Source organism: Hetaerina americana, unplaced genomic scaffold, assembly GCF_022747635.1.
Source record: "Hetaerina americana unplaced genomic scaffold, ioHetAmer1.1.p SCAF_3, whole genome shotgun sequence".
In the NCBI taxonomy this organism is placed as follows: Eukaryota; Metazoa; Arthropoda; class Insecta; order Odonata; family Calopterygidae; genus Hetaerina; species Hetaerina americana.
Window position 1 is genome coordinate 5,382,223 of NW_027286874.1, and position 21,558 is coordinate 5,403,780.

General features: G+C 38.4%; 1 protein-coding gene across 3 annotated transcripts in view; it reads left to right on the forward strand.

Moving 5' to 3' along the window:
• The first annotated feature begins 1,423 nt into the window (after positions 1-1,423).
• Tsc1 (tuberous sclerosis 1 protein hamartin) overlaps positions 1,424-21,558 on the forward strand; it is a 32,154-nt gene continuing 12,019 nt past the window's right edge. For 2 of the 3 annotated variants that reach the window (XM_071587137.1, XM_071587139.1), the window contains exons 1-11: positions 1,424-2,036; positions 2,116-2,233; positions 2,303-2,438; positions 2,906-3,018; positions 9,195-9,381; positions 9,612-9,685; positions 12,397-12,554; positions 13,359-13,576; positions 13,699-13,788; positions 16,672-17,463; positions 20,435-21,341. In XM_071587137.1, the coding sequence (XP_071443238.1) occupies positions 1,943-2,036; positions 2,116-2,233; positions 2,303-2,438; positions 2,906-3,018; positions 9,195-9,381; positions 9,612-9,685; positions 12,397-12,554; positions 13,359-13,576; positions 13,699-13,788; positions 16,672-17,463; positions 20,435-21,341 (2,887 nt within the window). In that variant the 5' untranslated portion in view covers positions 1,424-1,942. The remainder of the gene's footprint in view (positions 2,037-2,115; positions 2,234-2,302; positions 2,439-2,905; positions 3,019-9,194; positions 9,382-9,611; positions 9,686-12,396; positions 12,555-13,358; positions 13,577-13,698; positions 13,789-16,671; positions 17,464-20,434; positions 21,342-21,558) is intronic. The other variant, XM_071587138.1, reaches the window with a different exon arrangement.

Genomic DNA, 21,558 nt, shown 5'->3' on the forward strand with positions numbered 1-21,558 from the left:
ATGCATTAAAATACCGATTCATCATAAAATCTGCCAATTAGCTTTAGTATTCCAGGTCAAAAAAACCCTGAATATGCATCTTTCTTGACAAAAGAGGGGTAGAAGCTATTATTATGCTTGTGGCAAAGAGCTCTTAACACAGAAACTTACCAAAATCTTGAGTAATTAATGTTGACCCTTTCTTGAGAGGTATGAGATCCTGACAACAGTGACACTATGCATTTTATTGTGCATTTAAATGAGAGATTAATGCATTGGAAATGTATTATTTCTTAATTAATAATGAAAAAGGCAATAATTTCATAAACATTCTACTCTCTTTTCATTAATAATTACTAAGTATGCCAGAATGCAATACATGAATCTACAGAGAAATATTTAATTATAATATAAAAATCAAAACAGATGTTCTGAAGAATTTTGTGGAAGAAGAATTATCCATTTTAATATTTTTGTACAGTATGTAAAAATAAATTAGTTTTTAATTCAATTGGAATGGAATATCTATTATTTCAGCTAGGAGGCGATTTATCTCACTGAGAAATTTGACCTCTTTCAATTCAGTCTCAATTAGTTCCTATAAGTTTTCTGCAATTACTTGGGGAATTAAAATAGAAATTATCAATTGGTGATCATTGCAATAACGGTTACAATTCATTTAAAAGTTGTACTTTTACAAACCATAAAGCTTGAACAGATTAAAATTTTCTTATAAAGTGTAACTCAATTCGTTTTGGTACAAACTAATTCATACAATGATTTCAGCTTAGACTACTGTAAAGTTACCTAGTCAGAAAAACAACTTCAAATATTAGGTTTTACTCCTGAAAAAATGAGGAGACTGCTATTTTTAGGCCTTTTATATAATAACTCTGGCCATTCTACAAATAGTAGCATATGCAGTATAAGATCAATGAAATTACATACCCGACCATTCCTGTGATTGATCGCTTTAGTGTGAAGTAGAGGAATGCTGTTTTCTAAGAACTTTTGCTCTATCGGTGATAATATATTTCGTGACCACATTTTGCAAGTTGAAAAGCGTCACATCATGACTTAATTGGACCAGTTTATCCCATAAAAACTGAAGTCACTGAGAATGACGCACTGATTGCAACTAAAACTAGTTGCGGGTAGATTGCATCGATGTCATCTCATTTAAGTCACATTCAATTGTCACATTGACCACTTGAATACAAATTTGTCTTAGAAGTTTGTTGAGCCGGTGATATACTTGCGAATTCAGTATTGCATCTTAAGATTTGATATGATACTGCCATTACTTACGAAGCGTTATGAACATACACACGAGACCAATTTTTGACCTACAGGTTCGCCAATTTAAAATAAACCCCGTCAGCGCCATGTAGTTGAATGATTGGACAATAGAGGGTAGCGCTAATCACGCACCCCGTACGTAAAAGATGTGCGGCCAGAAAGGTGGACCGTGGAGGGTGGAAGGAAATAATGTAGAAATTTGTTAGCTGAAGTAGCCTTTTACGTGAAAGAATTGGTGCAAAGTCAATGAATAATTATCACTGATATGTAAATATAGATTTTTAATGCGGTTCTTAGGTGGAATTGAGTCCTGTAGTGTATTAACTTCCTCGGTTTTTTTGCTCTAACGTTTCAATAAATTCTATTTATTGAATAAATTTGCGTTTAATTAAAGGTGTCATGTGGTTACGTTTCGTTTAAATGTCATTGAAGTGTTTAAGTAGTGCGCTAAAAATTCTTAACTGGTCGTAGTCGTTGGGGGTTCGTAGGTAATGGCACTTATTAGTGACACTCTCGTAGAACCTACCTTTAATGAAGTAATAATGGCTCGCTTTCTTGAAGCCTCTAACGAGTAATTGTAAAATCATATATATCGTTTCTATGTTGCGTTTAGATTATTTTTTTGGCATATTAACCCTGGCTTAATGGTTAGAATTGAGAAGCAATGGACGTTCCTGAGCTGCTTAACCTTTTAGAATCCAATCGACCACAAGTCGTTGAGGATATTAAGAGCAAGTTTCACGAGAACTTCAATGCAAGTAAGGAACCCTCACCTAATTTGCATTATTGCACCATGGCGTTCCTTATTACATGTCTTGTCATTGAAATTTATTTCAGCCAAAGAATCATGGCTGCTGAATGGTATTTTTGACTACTACATGTCTACCAATTCCAATCGAATTGTGGAAATTTTGGTAGGCGTAAGGGAACCTCATGACAAATACCTTTTCGACAGGTTAGTCTGTTTCTTTCTCTCTTCATGCCGAGATAGCTGTTGTTGGTGCTCATCATTTTCTCTTTATAGAATTTCAGAGAGCCTTAAAGGCAATCAAAAACTGCAGTCCCTCACTTTGCTGGGCCACATTGTAAGGAGGCAGCCTACATGGCTCTACAAAATTGCTCAACATACTCTTATGAAGGATTTACTGAAGCTGCTAAAGGTATTTTTTAATCTTTGTAAAGTAAACCATAGTTTTCTGAACATTATTTCCTCATTTAAATATTTCGTGAAGTAGAATTTACTGATTTTAATCCTTAAAAAGATAAATTTTAGTATTTGCAGTTATTGACGTGAAAGTGTTGTCAAGGTGTAATCAGTGATAGTCTAAATGTGGATGTTTGAAAGAGAAGATATGCTCCTCAATGTTCTTGAATTGGTTTTCAATCGTGTGAGATGTAACATTTGACAGGGAAATTCATGGTTTGCCTTCTAGCCACTTATTGTATTGTGATACTTGTTGACTTTTTACCTTTGGTAAAGTTGTCATTGTCATTATTACTTTTTTAAATGAGGTGGCTGGTAGTAAGAGCTTAGTGATAACCTAATTACTTAAAAATAGTTTTAAATGTCACTATTATACTTGTCATTTAATTGAATGGATTATGTCTATTTATCTCTCCTTTTCAGACTGAGATAGATATTTTACCGCTAATGAGTGCTCTGTTAGTTATTATTGTGCTACTTCCCATGATCCCTGCTTTGATTGGGCCATATCTTCCGGACATTTTTGACGTTTTTAGGTGAGAATATGTTATAGATGTACAGAATTAATGTTATATTCCTTTACCTTCTGGTGTCATATTTCATCAGTCAATTGCTTCAATTGATTAGATTTCAGAAATTGAAATCGTGAGTTAGCTTCTTGTTTATGGCATCTGTTATTGAATTCACTTATAATGAATGCCTCTTGAGATATAGGTCACAAGTAGTTTCTAAAAAGAAGAATCCTCATGGCCCATGTCTCTATGGTAGTGTACGTAACCTTTCACAGGAATCAACAATTGTTAATATTGAAATACCAGTTACAAGACTCTGCCTTTGTCTGTCAAATTGATTACTTTTGCCTTTACCTCCAAATATCTCCATTGCTTTATGGATGAGCATCAGAAAATAAGTACATGGTGGCAGGGAGTGAATCTTTCAAGGCTCTTGATATTGAATTTATTCTTGTAGCTCCGCTAATATAATTCAAACTAAAGTTATTCTGTCCAATAAAATTAATATTTTTATACTTAAAAATTAAATGTGTTCAAATTACATGCTTCTTGTTGAATGTGCTGACAACAGAAATCCTTTTAAATTCATTGAAGTGGGCTTTATGTATAATTTCAGTTTCCATGCAGTTTAGGGGAATTGAATTAAGTCTCCTCTGACAGGTCTCTTATCTGGGTTTTATGTCATTTAAGAGCAAAACAATGGATCATTAAATTCAGAGAATTTTTGTTGCACTTTCAAAATGGGATAATTTACTCTATTTTCTATGGTGGAAATAATTTTTTCTTGGTTTTTAAATTAGAAACACATAATGAATGTAGAAGGGACACATGATGAACCTGTGCATCCTTACATAGTACCCTCAAGGTGATTCCATCTCCAGTAAATGTTGTCACTAGCCCAGAAAAAATTGAGTAATTACAATCATTTGCTCAATCTGAATCTCTGAATACTTAACTCAGTGCTCCCAATTGTGATATTGTAGACTCTAGGGTGCATCCTTTGTCCAGACCTTTATAAGCTCCTCACATTACTGGCTAAATGTGTGGAGTTTTATATGAATATCTTTTCTGATTCTCCTTATAGGGAGCATTCAATAGGCTTAGGATGCAAGGACACTTCTCCTTGTATATCTGACTAGGTTTCTCCCTCCCAATGACATACTCTACCTTGTCCCTCAGATATAAGCACTTAATGAATCTTGTGCATGTGTCTTGGCTAATAGGCCAATTTTGTTTGCTTGATGTCATAATTTTAGAAATGCTATAGTTATACTTTACAGAAATCATTTATCTCAACCTCCTGAGAGTACGTGGTGGCTAGTAGCCTTGTTGAATAGTGCATATGTAGTAATTACCAAAAGCAATGTCATGAATCCAGATCCTCATAGTTCTTCTTTTACTTTTTATACACAGCATCCATAAAATAAGTAAACTTACTCATGGAACTGCTATTTAGACAGTGAATCCAGTTGTGATTAGAATGCTTAAGGCTGTTGCATCCTCAATAGTGTGATGGCATGTCAGAATAATTAGCGCACCCTTCCTGCTCCATGTCCCAGTAATTTTTAAATAGCTGTTGCCTTATGTATATGAAGCCTTTTCCTCTGGGAGCCAGGACTGAGGATAATGCTCTGACGTATTTTGGGTTGATAGAAAAATTGGTTAGCAGTCACTTGAGCATGGTCCATGCTTGACCATGGGTGTCTTCTCCATGCTGTGGTGCACATCATCTCTCCTCCCTGTAGATAGTTGCTGTGACGACTGAAATCCTGGAATAGGGGTATTACCTTCATTGAAATTATATGGACTCATGATATTTCTCTCTAAATTTGCAACCTATAGCTTACATCTTTAATTTCACATATGTCCCTAGTAGTAGTAGTAGTAGTTTTGAGGGGAGGCGACCGACAGCTAAGGTCATTTGCGCCATAGGGGATGGATAGGAAAGGATGAAGGGTGGAGAGAAACCCGGCGTCGGCATTAGCCTACTCTTTACGAAAGGCGCCAAGGGGTCCGCAGTTTAACGTCCCATCCGACGGACGGCGTACTCACTCAAAGTGCCCTCCACAAAGCACCTCAAGTAGGGATCGAGATACCTCTGAAAAATATTCAACACCGCCGGGATTTGAACCCGCGCCCTCATGGTGGGAAGCCAGTACATTAGCCCCCGCACCATCTCGATCCCCCACATATGTCCCTATGCCTGGCAGAAATATGGTGAGTTTTGCCTTCACTAAATAAGTGTTTCCCCGCAAATATCTTTGAGGCAGATACCATATTCATTTAATTACGTTGCTGGTTATGTACTATCTAAATAAATATCTCCTGAGTCCATTAGCATTTTATGATCTTGATATCGTCCTCTTCCTTTCAATTTTGCAAAGTGTCTTTTCTGCATTTGTTATCTTCTGGCATGTTGAGTAGGTAGCTGTAGCCACTGCCATCTGCTGTTGCCTCCATTAAGGCACCGTAGCCATGTGCACTGTGGATTTCCTCTTTATTTGTTTGGTTAGGCATCTAAAATCGCACATTATTCCTATCATGTCTTGCCTGCTTCTGATGAATGTTGCCAATATTCTATCCATGTGCTTGATCTGGGATTCATTTATTCATATTAATAAGTTTTTACATGACTTGTTCAAATTGGTGGGTTGGCTCCCTCCCACACCCGAGATATAAGAGGAGAAATAAACCCTTTGCCAGGAGGTCATGAGGTTATTAGAGAATCATTGATAGTTTCAGTTTTTCACTTATTTAAGTCTCAATCACAGCTAGTGTCAATGTACCAAGTGAAGCTTTGACATTACAATGGCAAATATGTGTATGAAAAACAGGAGGGTAAGGATAAGGGCCCAAGCCCTGGTGGTTCACAAAGGGGTTTAGGGAAGAGGGTTTTAGTAGGAAAACTGAAGTGATTTAGGATTGAAAGAATGATGGATAAGGAAGGGGTTGAGGGAAGGGAAGGAGTGAATAAACGAAAGGACATGTCTGATAAGTTGATCGGTGGATTTTTGGTGATTGGCCCGCCACCACAGCCGGGAAACCTCTCGATGTCCATTGTCTCATCTTTTCACGGCATGATGGGGAAGCTGAGAGAGGAAGATGTCATCCTTTGGTAACGGTTCAATTTTCAGGCATTATGTGAGAATGGGTTGAGGAGAGATTGGTTCCTTTCCATTCCCCCATGTGGAAGCTTCACTTGAAAATGTTGCAGGACTTCAAAACTAGTCATAAGTAAATTTAAGTAAGTGGAAAACTGCGAGTGTTTTGTTTATATTATGATCGAATGGTTCCACCATATCATTCCAGAATCTGTGTGGTATTTAGATTTGAAGGTTATTTTTTCTTTTTAAAATACAAGATCATTACCCAAGAAAGTCATACATCTGTTATTCATTTTGTGATCTTTGTAACCAGAGTGCCACCAGATTGGATTTGCTTACAGGTTATTAATTATAAGCAGTAAATGTAATTGCATGATTGCAACTTGGCATTTCTTTGGTGTCCTGTTGAGCATCTGTAAGACTCAAGTACATCCTTTCCTCTCCTTCTCTAGGATCAGCTGGTGACTATAGCTCCCTTCCCTCTATGTGGAGGGTGTCTTACTCCTCTGTTTCATCACCATTTTCTGCTGAAAAAACTCTTTCATACTGAATGCCACTTCACTGTGTGGTTCAATGGTTATGTCCCTCCAAGAGTCGATTAACTCTTAGCTTGTAAAAAATTCATAAATTTTCAGGGAGAAGAAATCTTATAATCTTTTCACTTCATAGATGCTGATTAGAAGGGTTAAGCAGTTAGGATATAGTAAAATACGTTATTGTTGCACTAATATACAAACAAGTTGGGAAAATACTTCTGAAATATATTTGGAGCTTCATTAAAGAAGCTTGGTTTCATCAAGCAATTGTTAGGGTAATATTCTGATGAAAAAGTTTTCTGGAGATATGATTTTGCATTGGATAGGCACCTTGAGGGTCCCTTACTCTTTTGCTTCATAAAGATTTAATTAGTTGGGTTAGGGTTGCTGTAGTTAACCTGTAGTCATCCTCTTACTCATATAAGAGGAACTGTAACCATCTAATACAGAGGCTGTTGGTGTATTTGCTATAAAATCCAACTTAGCTTTGATCTTGATCTTAGCCCAGAATTTCCTTCTCTAGTGTTTACACCACTGCTTAATTTCCATGAATGCTTATTTGACCAATCCGTTCGCAGTTTCATCTCCCCCTTTGCTCAGCCACTTCTTGCCCCCCCCCCCCCACTCTCATGTGGACCCACTTCCTCATTCAGGTAAAGCATGGGCAGTCATCCTCTTTTCCCTTTAAGGACCACCCTGTACCGTTTGTCTCAGCCAAGACTATTTAAGGTCACCTACCAGGTTCTTGTTACAATTCAACCAGCACTAGCAAACCTATGGATAAAGTTTAGGAGATCCTTGGTGAATTCATTGGGTGCGATTGACTTGTTGTGAATGAATTACTTTGTTATATTCCACACTTTTCATTATTATACCTCGGCTGGCTTCAACATACAAGCATAATTTTCCAGATGTTTTTAGACTTTGCTCTCTGGCAAATTTCTCAAATGTCTTGCTGGCCTTGGTGGTGGTAGGGCAACATCCTCTCCTGTCAACCCAGAGGTTGCAGGTTCAATTCCCACCATGGTAGATTTTCCTCTATATAGGGTTTGGGTGTTTGTAATTGTCTTTCATGTATGTATGCATTGGGGTTAGGTGGGAGACGGGACTATAAAGTTTGTCTTGCCCCCATAAAGTCGTAAAATAAATAAATATAGTTTGCCTCCTGGATGTGTCATGGGAGGAAGGGGAGAAGTTTAGGATGGAGAAGCAATTGTGAGTGAAAAAAAGGCTGATTGGAGCAAGGTCAATAGAAGTCCATGGAAGGAGAGTCAAAGGGGGGAACGGAATAATGGAAAACGGCAAAGGACTCAAAAGAACGAAGTTGCCTGTGAGAAAAGTGGAGAACTAAATTAATACGTTGCAACTGGTTGAGGGATAGTGTTGAAAAGTGTGGAAACCACAAATGTTTTCATTTAAAAACTTCATGGAAGGCTTAAACAATGAAATGGTGTGAGTATGCAGTCTACTTCATGGCCACTGGCTGCTCTGACATAGTAATGTGAACTGTGTGTGTCTAAGTTACCACAAGTTTTAACCCATTTCTGTCAACATTACTTCAACTTAATTCTTAGGCTTCTGCAACGTCTGATGAAGGATCCATGCTGCTTCTGGGAATAACAGTCACATAGGTTGATTGTTTGACAACTGGCATCTTCAGGTCGAAGTGATCTGCCTTGCAATTTGGCCGCTACATATGGGAGACACTGGCTGGTCCAGAGTGCTCTGATTGGCTCTTTCTGAGGAAAACCGACGACGTATGCTACCTTACCATACATCACTGGAACAGCTGAAAAGATAAGTAAGCTCCTATGGAAGCATAATGTAATAACTAGGTTCTCCACTGCAAGAAAAATCAGTGACATCATCTCTAAGCCTAAGGACCGAATCCCCGATATAATGTAAGGAGGAGTATATGACATCAAGTGCACATGTGGGAAGTCCTAGATCAGCCAAACAGGAATATCCATTAGATGATGCAGAATTAAGGAGCACCAAAGGCCCACAGGCTAGAAACAGTTCCAATTCTCGGCATTGCCAAATATGCATGGTCAGAACCTGGACACATAATTTGAGTTTGGCCAAGCAAAAGTGCTGTCAAGAAAGAAACATCATTTTCCGAGACTCTTAAGAGAAGCGGTAGAAAAAATGGAAAATCCTATTAATTTCAACCATGAGGATGGCTACACCCTGACTTCCATGTGGAAAAGAGTGTTTCCTACTTGCTGCCTAGAAAGAGCCAATCAGAGAGCACTCATGAACCAGCCAGCATCACCTACATATAGCAGCCAAGTTGCGACGCAGAGCACTTTGACCTGAAGATGCCTCCAGGACTGGAAGCAAAACAGTTGTCTAATAATCAACCTACCTGATGGTAATTCCTGGAAGCAGCATGGATCTTTTATTACTTCAGCTAGTGTATTTAAAGGTTTATATTTTTGAATTGGCCCTGTTTCTGGCAGATCTGAATGTTTCCTATGGTTTGAAACCTACCTAATCAATCCATAGAGAGTTAGATGCATTATTGTGTTGATTTAAATGTATGTATTTTCCTTTTCAGTCGCTTGGCTGCATGGAACACAAACAATCCAAACAAGCTCCCCGAAGAACACTTACTTCATTTACAACTTGGCTTATATTCTCTATTCCATCGCTTATATGGCATGTATCCATGCAATTTCCTGAGTTATTTAAGACTTGAATATGGTATCCGTGAAAACCTTGGAATATTCAGCCATACCATCAAGGTAATTACTTCTCTATTTCTGATCCTGAATGGTTCATTTATTTCATTTTATACAGCTCCCTGCAGTTCAGTATGTTGTTCAGTAATGTTTTTGAGTATTACCACTTAAAGTGAACTACACTTCTTCTTACACAGGAGATATCTATCATGTACTTCCTAATCCTGATTGTATTTTTCAGTTTTTTCATGCTACATGCTTCAAGATGAGTAATATTTCTTTTCAATTTTTAGCCCATGATCGATACTGTGAGAATGCATCCTCAGTTAGTGACTGCATCAAAAGATGCGGAAACTGCAACTAGCAGGTAATTATCAGATCCATTCTATTAAGAAACTAAACCCTATTGGAAAATATCACAATTGTAGACTTTAAGTAATCAATAGTGATTAAAACTGTGGAAGATATAATGATTAGGGAGTGGAATTCATTAAATTTGAATGATAGTTAACATTATAGTCTTGTCAGCCATGAGACTGGGTTTTAGATGACTAAAACTGATAATATTTCAGTTTTGTGAATGTAGTGCATTTTTGTGTGTATCACAATAAAGTTCATTGACATACAAGGTGTCTTTACAAAAAAAATGAGATTGGTCTTTCTGCATGCAAAATGCCTGATGAATTACAATCAGTGTGGTGAAGCCTTATAGCAATGTATGTGAGAAGTAAAACAGCTCCTTGCTTGTGGCCCAGTCTCCGCGTAACAGTGAGTCTTGTCTGAGCTTGCACATGTAAGCTGTATGAATTCTTGTTCTGGCGAGAATAAAGGTGTTTAGAGAAGCAGCACATTTACATTGAATTTTGTTTAATTTTGGGAAAAGTGCAACTGAAACTTTTGTAATGATTCAAGAGGCATTCGACAATGAATCTATGAGTCAGGCATAGTTTTTTTGTTGGTACAGCCACTTCCAGTCTGGAAAAACCTCGACCAATAAAGAATTTAGAAGTGAACGACCGTTGATGCAAGCAAACAATGCCCACGTCAACAGTGTGAATGATTTAGTGTGCGCGAACCATAGTTAACTGTCAGGGAGATTGCCAATGAAGTTGACATTAGCGTTGGATCATGTTTTTCATTTTGACAAATTTTTGGCAGAAGAGACCAAAAATGTGGAAAAAACATGTCTTGGTGGTCTCACCATGACAATGCACCGGCACACACACCGTTAATTGTTGCTGAGTTTTTGGCGAAAAGCAGCGCACCCTTGCAAATCTCACTCACTCAAACAAGTCCACGGTGGAATCTCTTCCAACCTTAGTCCATGTAACTTGCACTTTGATTTGCAAGGGTCACAGCATTTATGCGTACCCAAGCGAGTGATTGGTGGGCTACTGGTGCGGGCAGAAATCTCTCGCAAGCCCCGGATGGGTATGAGTGCTTGAGAATAGCAAGGAGCAATGCTATTTAGTGCATCCAAGCTAGAGAGTGCGTGATTAATTTGCATTTATTTTATTACGTGTGATTGGTGGGCTGCTGGCATTGGGAGAAATCTCTAGTAAGCCCTGTCTGGGTCAGTGCTTGATAAGGGCAAGGGTCAGTGCTATCTAGTACACCTTAGTCAGAGCATTTTAGTTACCATATTTGGTTTCATTGTTTGTTCTGTTCTAACCCCCCTATATCATTTTATTTTTATTTCAATATAACTTTATTTATGTTTCCTCTCTAATTTCCCTTGCCATATCCTTTGCCCACTATAAAGAGTACGGCTGGGGTTCATTCTTCCCATAATATTCATAAGGCCGTAGTTACCATTCCTTTTAATTCACTGTGGATTGGATGTACCATAATAGATGTAGGAATGAATTAATTGTGCCTCACAGATTTGATCATGTTGAGGAATTGTACGAAAGTTGTGGCGACAGACAGTTTTAGGAAATAATAGTAAATGGGTTGCGTTGACTGAGGAAGACCCAGTTGAGTGTGGTTGAAGAGTCAACCTAGACAGAATGTTTCGAGGTTCTGGAACAAGAGAGCATATTCCAGGCACTGCATGGATGTGTCCTCTAGGTGAATGAAACATGCAGAATGTTGTTCTTTGGTGGAAAGTAATTAAAAGTGTCAGTTTTAATAATCCATGTTTTAATAAAATTGACTCTCCTGAATTTGAAAGATCTATTTGGGGAAACGGCATTCTAATCCAAAGATATAGTTGACAGAGTTGGAAATGGTTTCTATGGTGCATAGACATTGATGGACATGTAATCATGTCCAAAATTATTGATTTTCAGCAGCATTAATATTTTTCTTAATGATTAGGTGATTAAACGAACTGTAATGGTTTTAATTGTTAACTAAGATTTGAAGTGTTTTATCTCTTCCTTTCTGTTGCTGGCATGTTATGTATATAATTATAAGAATATATTGGTTCAATCCAATTCCTTGTGTATGATAAGAATTGTACTCTTCTTCAAATCGAGGTGATAGAATTAGAGGTGAGAGGAGGAAGAGAGAAAGCCATGAGGTGGAAGTGGGAGTGTGTTAGCAAAGAGTGTGCGATAATGGGAAATCAGAATGAGAGTATAAATCAGGAATGAATTGGAAAAGTATGAATAAATGACAAGGAGTAAAGAAGAGCATATGAGTGAATAGGGTATGTTTTGGGTATTAAAAACTACAGGTATTTTATTATTGGTCTTTAAAGTCCTAAATTATAAGCATTTTCTTTTGCTATAATTATGTGATAGTAGTCATGGGACTTGTGCTAACATATGTTAAAATTCTTTAAATTGTAATTTAAGTCCCCAGAAATGGCTATTTATGATGGAATGATTTAAAAATTCAACAGCAGTTTCACGATCTACAAGTCTCTATCAAACCAGTATGTTTTACCCATTCCCACATTTACTGTATGCCTATATTATCTATGGAAGGTATGCATTTTGGTGTGCACAAAGATACACCCTTGCAACTATCCAGGTCTAATTGTTGGCTCATTCCATCTACCTTCAGTGAACATGGTGTAACTCTTTACAATGCTGGCATACTTAAATATGCATGTGTTTTCCACCTCAACAGGTGGAAAAAGATGGAACACCATGATGTGATCGTCGAATGTGCCAAATTCAATTTAGACTACATGAGAGAGGGGATTTCATTGAGGGAAGCGAAGGATGGAATTTCTCTGCAGAGTCTCACGTCATTCAGATCAAGAAGTAATTTGGAATATTCCACAGGTAACTACTACGCTATGTACTGCATTGCTTTGATGAGGGATAACCATAAATGTAGTTCTGGTGACCCAGTTAAGACAGGTTATTCGGCATCCAACCCTGCTTATTGATCAAAAAACCCAATGACTTATAATGTGGTTTTTGATAGACAGTTCCAATGTCTATATTTTGTTCAGCTAGGTTGCCATCAATGGAAATGTGGTTTGGGAAGTACTTGGCACAGGGTAAGAAAACTCAGTCAAAATGCACGTCTTGAGATCAACTCATGTAGGTTGGCAGTGCCATTGAATAGGTGTGCCTCCCTGTGCTCAGAGTGATCGATGAAACTTATTACACCCACAGCCCATTGATGGGCATCTGACTGACCAAAAATACCAACATTGCAGCTATCTCCCTAAAACTATTTTGTTGCAACAATAAACTTAAATAATCAGCATCTCACCCATCCAATTCAGTGTGTGTGGAGATTTTGGCATGTGGGCCCATCTGGCAAAAGATGCAATTACACTGATTTACCATTTAGATGTATGCCATAAGGAGCAATTTAAATTGGAAAAACATTTTCATGATGCCCTATTACTTTATATATGTGCTTAAGTGCTTATTTCTCAACTGGACATTATCTGTTCCACGGAGAAGTTACGTAAAATGGTCTTTTTTGGAGATAACAGAATTAAGGGCTAATTTGGCTTAGGAACTGTCTATTTTTGTTTCAAGTAGTTGTGCAAGATTTTAAAGGTAATGTTAGAATTGATTTAAATGGCTTGGCCGTTTGGTATTTCATATTAGTTTCTCATGCATTTGCAGGTCCTGATTCGCCCCACCAACAATTGAAGTCCAGCCAGGTGATAAGCTCCTCGTCGCTCTACAGCCAACTTCTCAGCGACAACGATTTCTGGAGCCCAAGCGTGGCGTATGGTGTGGTCACCCCGCCACCAGCGGATTCGACCACCGCATCCATCCATTTGACCAACGCATCCATCCACTCGACCACCACTTCAATTCCTCAAACCCCAAACTCCCTGGTATGTTGTTACTACTTTGCTTCTTCATGTGTGTTGGGTGTGTGTCTGTGTCATATTCTTGAGTGTTGAGCAGTTATGAGATAAGATGCTAGCGGTGGGATTCTTAATTTTTTTTTGTTAAGAATTACGGCATCGTGTCACCGCTTCATCACGAAGGAACGTCCCCACCAGAAGCAGCAGTCGAAGCCACTCCAGAAACCACACCCATCAAGGTATTTATAATTTGAATTGTAAACATTCATTTTTTTCTTTGCTTTTCTCCTTTGTTTTTTCCAATTGTGCAAGAAAGACATAGGTGTGTAAGAACTTGGATCAATGTTCCCTTCAGCAATCATTCAAGGAACTTGCTATTTTTCTTGAGTGAGGATTGTTGAGGTAATAAGCTGAGTACGAGAGTGATGCAGAAACTTTTTCATACAGTTTATTGAGCAAAAACTAAAATCGCATGCTTTATTATTTGTATGAAGTGAAAAGTATGTGTGATACATGTTTCATTGATGTGTGACTCCTGTATTGTGCTAGCGACAGCCATTGAAAGTTGAATCATGTTCACTTCGCCTCCTGAGCTTATTCCTGATGATGAAGTATGTTTTCAGCCAAGGTGTTTTTTCACGTTTAGGATCAGGAAAAGGCCACATGGGCTCGTACTGAGCCTGGAATATAAAACAAGGGTGAGGATTGCACTTCACGATGATTTTCATAATATGATATGCAATTTTGTGGTGGGTTTCATGGAATCCACCACACACAACCAAATTGCAGCAAATTTTTCTGTTTATGTTATTTATGAGTGGCACCCAATGAAATGCTCAAGTATTTTTGATTTTGCAATTGACATTATTCAGTGATTATCTCTGGCAGCAGTGGAGTCATTGTTTACCTCTTTAAGACTAATGACTGGAGTGCAGGGCCCACCTTACTTTGAAATTGATTGTCTGCTCTCTTTTAAACATTTTATGCCATCTTCTAGTTGTATTTTGGGGAAGTATAGACTCCCCATTACTCTCCTTTAGTTTCCGTTCTATAGCATCCGTTCCATTCTATATCATCCAGATGATGATTTATTTTTAGTGAAAGCAAAATTTTCAATTCAGCATATTGTTTGTCCTGTTACATCCATCATTGCTGTTGGCAACTGATCATTTTTCAACTTGTGTCAGTTGGCACTGGTGCAATGCTGGAGTCAAATCAGTTAAACTTGAACCATATACGTGCATATTACACATCAAACTAATATTATAATAGAATTAAATTTTGTGCTATAAATTATATGAGTTAAAAATTCATGATAACTCTATACTAAATATCCATTGTGTGTTACAAATTTGTCTTAAGCATAGTTCTTCATGTAGTTGTTTATACCCTATTGTATCCTGGAAACCAATGTTTCATATGCCATGACGATTTGTAACTGGGCCTATAAACTTATAACAGTCTGGGGAAGATTAACCTAAAAATAACAATGGAATTATTTCAAGAATTTGGATCTGATTGAAGCTAATAAAAAAATTTTTCCTGACTTAACTTTCAAAATTCTATACTTTAAGTTTTTGTGCATGTTAGAACGTTCTCTCAAGTAGATGTGTTCAATTTCATCTCGAGGCAATCGGATAATCCAGGTGATTAAGTGAAGACTTTTCCTTCATAAGATCTCAGATCAGATTTTGTGAATGTCAAAAGGAATTCCTTCATCATGTGTGATCCCTTAAATAAGAATTTCCCTTGGGTCTTTCATATTTTTATGAAAATATTATCCCAATGAAAATCAATAGCTTAAATTAATCATTGGGTTGAAGATTACACCACAGTTAATTTTTTATTTGTTGAAATTAAATCTCTATCCAAAAGTGTAAGCATTTGAGCATGCTGTTATCTAATTTTTTTGGTTAATTTTTATCAACTTTTTAAATAAGTATATCTAAAGCCTGTTCTTGGCACAAAAACATTTCTGCCTAAATGATAACGTCCTTAATGTGGTTTTAACTTAAAGAAAAATTCTCTTCCTTCCCTAATTTATTTTACAAAAGACCTTGCATGGCATAATTTCCAAGTTTCAGTTTTTCAGCTCATTGACTGTGGGCAATTTAACATGATCATGTTTTCTTTCTATGTGCCTAACTAGGATTGCAATCCAAGGTACATATTCCCATAATAAAATGATTGGCATCTTTGTGACTAATGAAATTTGACTTGGTGATACCAGTCAGTCGTGGGTGTAAACCCAGGAATCGGTGATCAAGAGGACTGTCTTACTGGAACTAGTTATCATGTGGTTTGTTCAGTCATATTCATTTCTTCAAGTGTTAGTGTTGTCCTTTAAATGAATAAGTGCAATTTTCCTCATGTTGAAATTGTTCTATCTGTTTCAATAAAATAATATTTACAGCACTATTAATTTATCCAATCATCTTTATATGATGTTGGATACAACAACTAGCAATTATTGAAAATCAGCAACAACCCAGAAAATATACCAAATTAACGTTTGGTAAGATAAAAATCAATAAAGTATCATCAAAATAATCAAACACCCTCTTTCGGTTTAGCAGTGAGAAATTGCTTAAAGTAACTTTTGAAAGTGGTAGCATGTAAGATTTTTAGGGTACTAGGAAGAAGGTTGTACTATCTGTAAGTCCCATCATCCCAGGACAAGATTTTAGGGGATTTCTTTGTCCTTGCATTTTTAAGTCATTGTCACCTCTGATTGGGTGATTGTTTTCTTCTTGTGTATTTACATTGATGCAGTTGAAATATCAAGGGCTATTATGTAAATAGCGCAGGGAAAAGAATAAGTTTTCTGTTAATTGGTGTGACTTGGAGGAATGAAAAATCATGGTTCCTTATGATTTTGAAGATGGTCTGGCAGTATTGAGAGGAACCTTGTAGAAGAACGCTGAATATTTAGTGGAGGTGGAATTCCCTCATTGTACAGAGTTGCATGGCCTTCCCTCAGTTATCACTAGTTATTTGCTATAAGTTAGCTTAGTGTCACATTTAGTTGATGAGTGGAAAACTCGAGGGATATGTGTGTGTACTGCATGTTTAAATGGATCCATTTATGATTCCCTCAATCATTCTCCCATACTTTGCCACAGGATGTCCGACCAACAACCGTGAGGCCTTTGATGAACTCTGGTGTGGCAAGGGCCCTCAACTCGATCGGGAAGTGGCCCCAGCCACCCTCCGGAGGGGGGACACCCAATCACTCCCAGCCTTCGTCTCCAATGAAGAAGGAGCTCTCCCCCTTCCGTTTCCCAGAGGGCATGGCTGGCGGAGTCAACAGCAACGTTATGGCATCCACAGCCGTGGACCGCAGGGATTCCCTCTTCTCACAAAAGGTGCTCAAGGTGAGGCTGGAGCAGATAGAGGCGTCATCAGCAGTCAGCCACTCCTCTTCCACCCCTCCCCTTCAGCACGGGACGTCTTTCAGCACTATCGGTGGTGGGGAGGGCAGTGCACCAGCGGAAGGAGGAAAGTCACAATTCGCTGGTGCCTCCGCACACTTGGACGGCCAACAGCAAAACCAATCAGCCAAGACTGCCCAACCGATTCCCACACCAGCCGTCGGTCAGCTGGTCAAGCCCCAGCGCCACAGTCCACCGCATGTGTTGCCCCTGGAGACCACGTCCATGCAAAAGAGTGAAGTGTTGAAGTGCATTGTGAACCCAGTGATGAAGGATCTCTCCTTAAATGCATCTGCCGCTGTCCCCCAGGGTCCTTTGGAGGATGGAAACATGGGGAAGGGGCGTGCAGGTGCTGAGAGGAATGGCCTGCAGAATGACAGTGGTGCAGCTCACGAGATTAGCACGAGTCAAGAGGATCAGGAAGTGCTGGAGATAGTGAGGGAAGGAGATCAACTGAGCATAGACACTAATGTCTATTTAAAGGTGAGTGTCCATTAGAGGTATTTTTAAAGATTAGGTTATTTTTAATGAAAGAACAGTAGAAACCTCCAATGGCAAGAGGTGACATAAGCTATTGAAATACCAGTATTACTCTGCATGCTTGTTGTCCTGATGACAGATATGATCAGCCTCTGTCATTAAAGTACCTTTGAACCCTAGTACTACTGATGGCATGGATATGGACCTTTTGTTTTTTTGCAAGGGAATTATTTTGCCAATGGCACAAATTCATCGAAAGCTCTCTCTTGAAATTTTGTGCTTTGTGTCCAAATATTTTGATTATTTCGTTGTCAAATTTTGCATGTCTTTGAAAATTATATTTCATGCAGAGTAATGCAATTTTATTTTCAGTAATACAATGTCTAGAAATGCACCCATGAAAAACTATGGTTTATCACTTCAAAGGGGTAAATAATTTTAGGAAGATTAAATTTTGCTAAATAAATGTTTTAGCTAGAGATAACAAAGGAAAATAGTGACAGAAGAGACCTTAGATAAAAAATCTAAGGCATCTTCTGTCTGTGCACTAATTTGTGATGTTTGTGTTGATGAAAACCTTAGTCCATTCTAGTTATTCACTTACATTTGATGCTGCATGATTTTTCTAGAAGCAGAAGGCATGTGAAAACAATCTTTGATGAAATCAAAAGAATATTTTTTAATGTGGAGGTATGAGGTCAAAACTTTGTTGATAATCATCCACAAGTCATCACTGATTGCTATTGGCATCATCTGTGTATATACATTGTTCTGAATAATGCATTGATGATATAATTAACTGTAGGTGTCAGAAACTGTGACCCTGCTCTCCTTAAACAAGGGTGTGTCATTGTTTGTGTGTATCAACATCAATTTTGTTAATTTTCCTAGCTCATGGGAGTGTACTGTAAATTATAATTGTAAAAAAATGAGTTAATGCCTTAAAATTGCCCAATAACCTAGGATTTATGTCAAAACACTTAAATATGTACATTGAAGGTTATATATTGGGTTGGCATTTCAGGTTCTACAAAATATTGCAATGAAGGGTATTAATATTGTACAGGTATAAAAAAAGTGAAAATTATCGACAGTTGCTGCAATGAGCAATAACAATATGTAAACACGAAAATGAAATTTAGGTTCAGATGTCTTGTCATAGGAGGAAACATTTTTGATCAAATTATAAATTATTTTACAATGAAAATTCCACAGTTATAATAAGTTTATTTATGCCTATTTATTTGCAGAGTATTCGGGTGAAGTGAGTTTGTATACCCTGCTATAGTATTTATGTAAGACATCATCAATAATTTTGAAGGCTTTCATTCTAACTTGCCACTTCATCTATGAAAGACAAGAGAGTTCCAATGAAAAAATTTTCTAGATATTTTAGGTCTTTATGTGAAACAGTCACCTATGTTTATAAACTGAAGTTTGATTACATTAGCATTTGATTTATATCAACATCATTTGGCGAACCTTATTGTAGAAAAATGGATTATTTTTATAGGAATACAATATATCTTTTGTAGTGCAACTCTCCCAAATTATGGTCATCTTGGTGAGATATAAAAACATTATCGTTCCGTGAAAAAAAAATGTTTACGTATAGGGATATGAATGAATCAAGTCAACACTCTAATGGCATAAGGGTGAACGAAACATGATGAACCAGTCTTTTCTCCTTATTTTGCAGGCTGTTTCCTACATATTGTTAATGTAGGATTCAATATGTATCGGCTTAGTTAAAAGGCATACTTCCAAAACAGCATGAGGGACAATAACACTTGTATTTTTTTGTTCATGATGCCTGTAAGGTTGTCTTAACTGCTGTAAAATGAGCACAGGAAAATATATAGCTTCATATGTTGGGTGGGCGTAGTGGCCCATAAGGTAAGCATGCTGGGCTACTGACCAATGGACCAAGGTTTAATTCTTGGTAATGCCCCTGGGAAAACCCTGGCTTAGCCCAAGCTGTCTGATCTTACTGGTGTCAGGTCTTATTTGGAAACCACAGTTGGCACAGGGAAAGGAACCAGCCACCATACAATGATTTTAAGAATTTAAATTATGTATAAGGCTAAGTATGTGGTGAGCTCAATCGTCACCTTTTGAACCAACCTTCAGGTTGATTGCTGTGGTAATTAATTCTCCTCTTTCATTTTAAATCTTGTCAGTCAGTTAATATAACTAAGATTACATCTATTTGGAATCTATCTTCTCTATCCATCCATCTATCTATCTATCCATGTATGAGGTTTGTCCAGAAAGGATCCAATCATGCAATATTTAGAGAAAAATAACCTTCTTCTCCTTTACCTCATCAATGTCTAGAGTTTCGTGCTGCAGTTGCAGGGGACTTGCCCCAAGCGGCAAATGATGGTCCAGATTTTGTAAAAATAGTTCATAACTGGAGATCAGTCTACAGATATGACCCTGAAGCAAAAGCCCAGTCTTCCTAACAGTAGGTTGATGAGATAAAAGAGAATGCAATGAGGCAGCTGAAGACCATTCTAAAAAAGGGCTTAGTCAATTGTTTTGAAAAGTGAAAGAGATGCTGGGATAAGTGTGTGAGGTCTCAAGGGGAGTAATTTGAATGGGACTGTGACCCTGCCCTCCTTAAACAATGGTGTGTCATTGTATGTGTGTATCAACATCAATTTTGTTAATTTTATCAGCTCATGGGAGTGTACTGTAAATTATAATTATAAAATAATAGTTCCAGGGAGGCTATTTTTCTCAAAATGTTGCATGGCTGGTTCCTTTCTAGACAGACCTCATATAATACACAGATATTCATGAATATTGCCAAGATTATTATTAATATACTGAGGCCATGGAAGTAATGAAAATTATTCTGTAATATTTTAACTAGGCTTTCTCCAGCCCGAATGTACGACTGGTGCTGGCTCAAGGTCTTGTACCGTCCAGTTCTAACTGTGAGCATTTGAATCCTTCCTGTGTTGCGCAGGGGTCATTGCCGGGCAGACAGTGTGACAGCGTTCTAGAATTCCAGCAGGTGGGTGGAGGTCAGGAGCACGAATTGTTTGACTTGGAAGATGAGGAGTGCCAGCTGCACGAGGGCTCTCCGTGTTCGGCCCGTGGCTTGCACATGCCCAGCAGTGCATCTATGATGGACTTTGCTAGGAGAGTCTCCAGAATCCGTTACAGCAGCTACTGCAATGAGATGTTTTCTCTGCCATCATCGGGAATGGGCAGCCGGCGAGAGTTAAGGGAGGTGCAGTCTGACGAGGATGGCCCAACTGCAACGGGGCCCTCGCCTGCCTTTGGGCCCGGCTATCCCTCGCGGGTCAGGAGGGCTAACTCGTGCCCTGACATCAAGAAGGCACCCTCATCTGTCTCCGGGGAGGTGGTAGCTCTCGAGGAGGAGGAGGAGGGGGGTGAAGACCAGAGGGGGGGTGACCCCTCAAAGGCAGCCGCCGAGAAGAGCAACAAGGGAGGAGGCAGGGAGGGAACAGGTGCACCACCACGACCCACCAAAGAAATCGAGCAGCACCCAACGACTGCCTGTGTCGCAGTGGAGATGGTGGGCAAGCATGTTCAGGGTCCCTCTATCTTGGACTCATCCAATTCATCATCAGGAGGTAGTTGTGGCGATGGAGGAGAGCACCAGCAGACAAGGGAGACGCAGACGGTGGATGTGAGCTGTTTCCTGCATCCCTATGAGCACCTCTTCATGGGACTGTGCCCACAGTTGCTGCAATTGGATGTGGAGGGAGAGGGGATGGTGGAAGCTGTGTCAACAACGGTGCTAAAGACTCGCAATCATCCGTACTCCCTTCTGGACAAGTACATGGATAACATAGCCCTGTCATTGTGGCAGGAGGATAAAGAAGGCCAAAAAATCAAGCACCAAGGTAAGGCATTGGCATTTTTATGTTTGTTGACTATTATTTTTTTCCTATGCTAATGGGTTATTTGGTGTGAACTCAACTAATCATGCAGTTCTGTAGAACATAAATATTTTTTAGTTGTAGTAAGAATTTTAAGCCTCAGGAACATTTGCTAAAAGTTTTGTTAGTTCATTCTGATGCAATGCACTGCCCTCAATTAAATTTTGAGATACCACTCAGT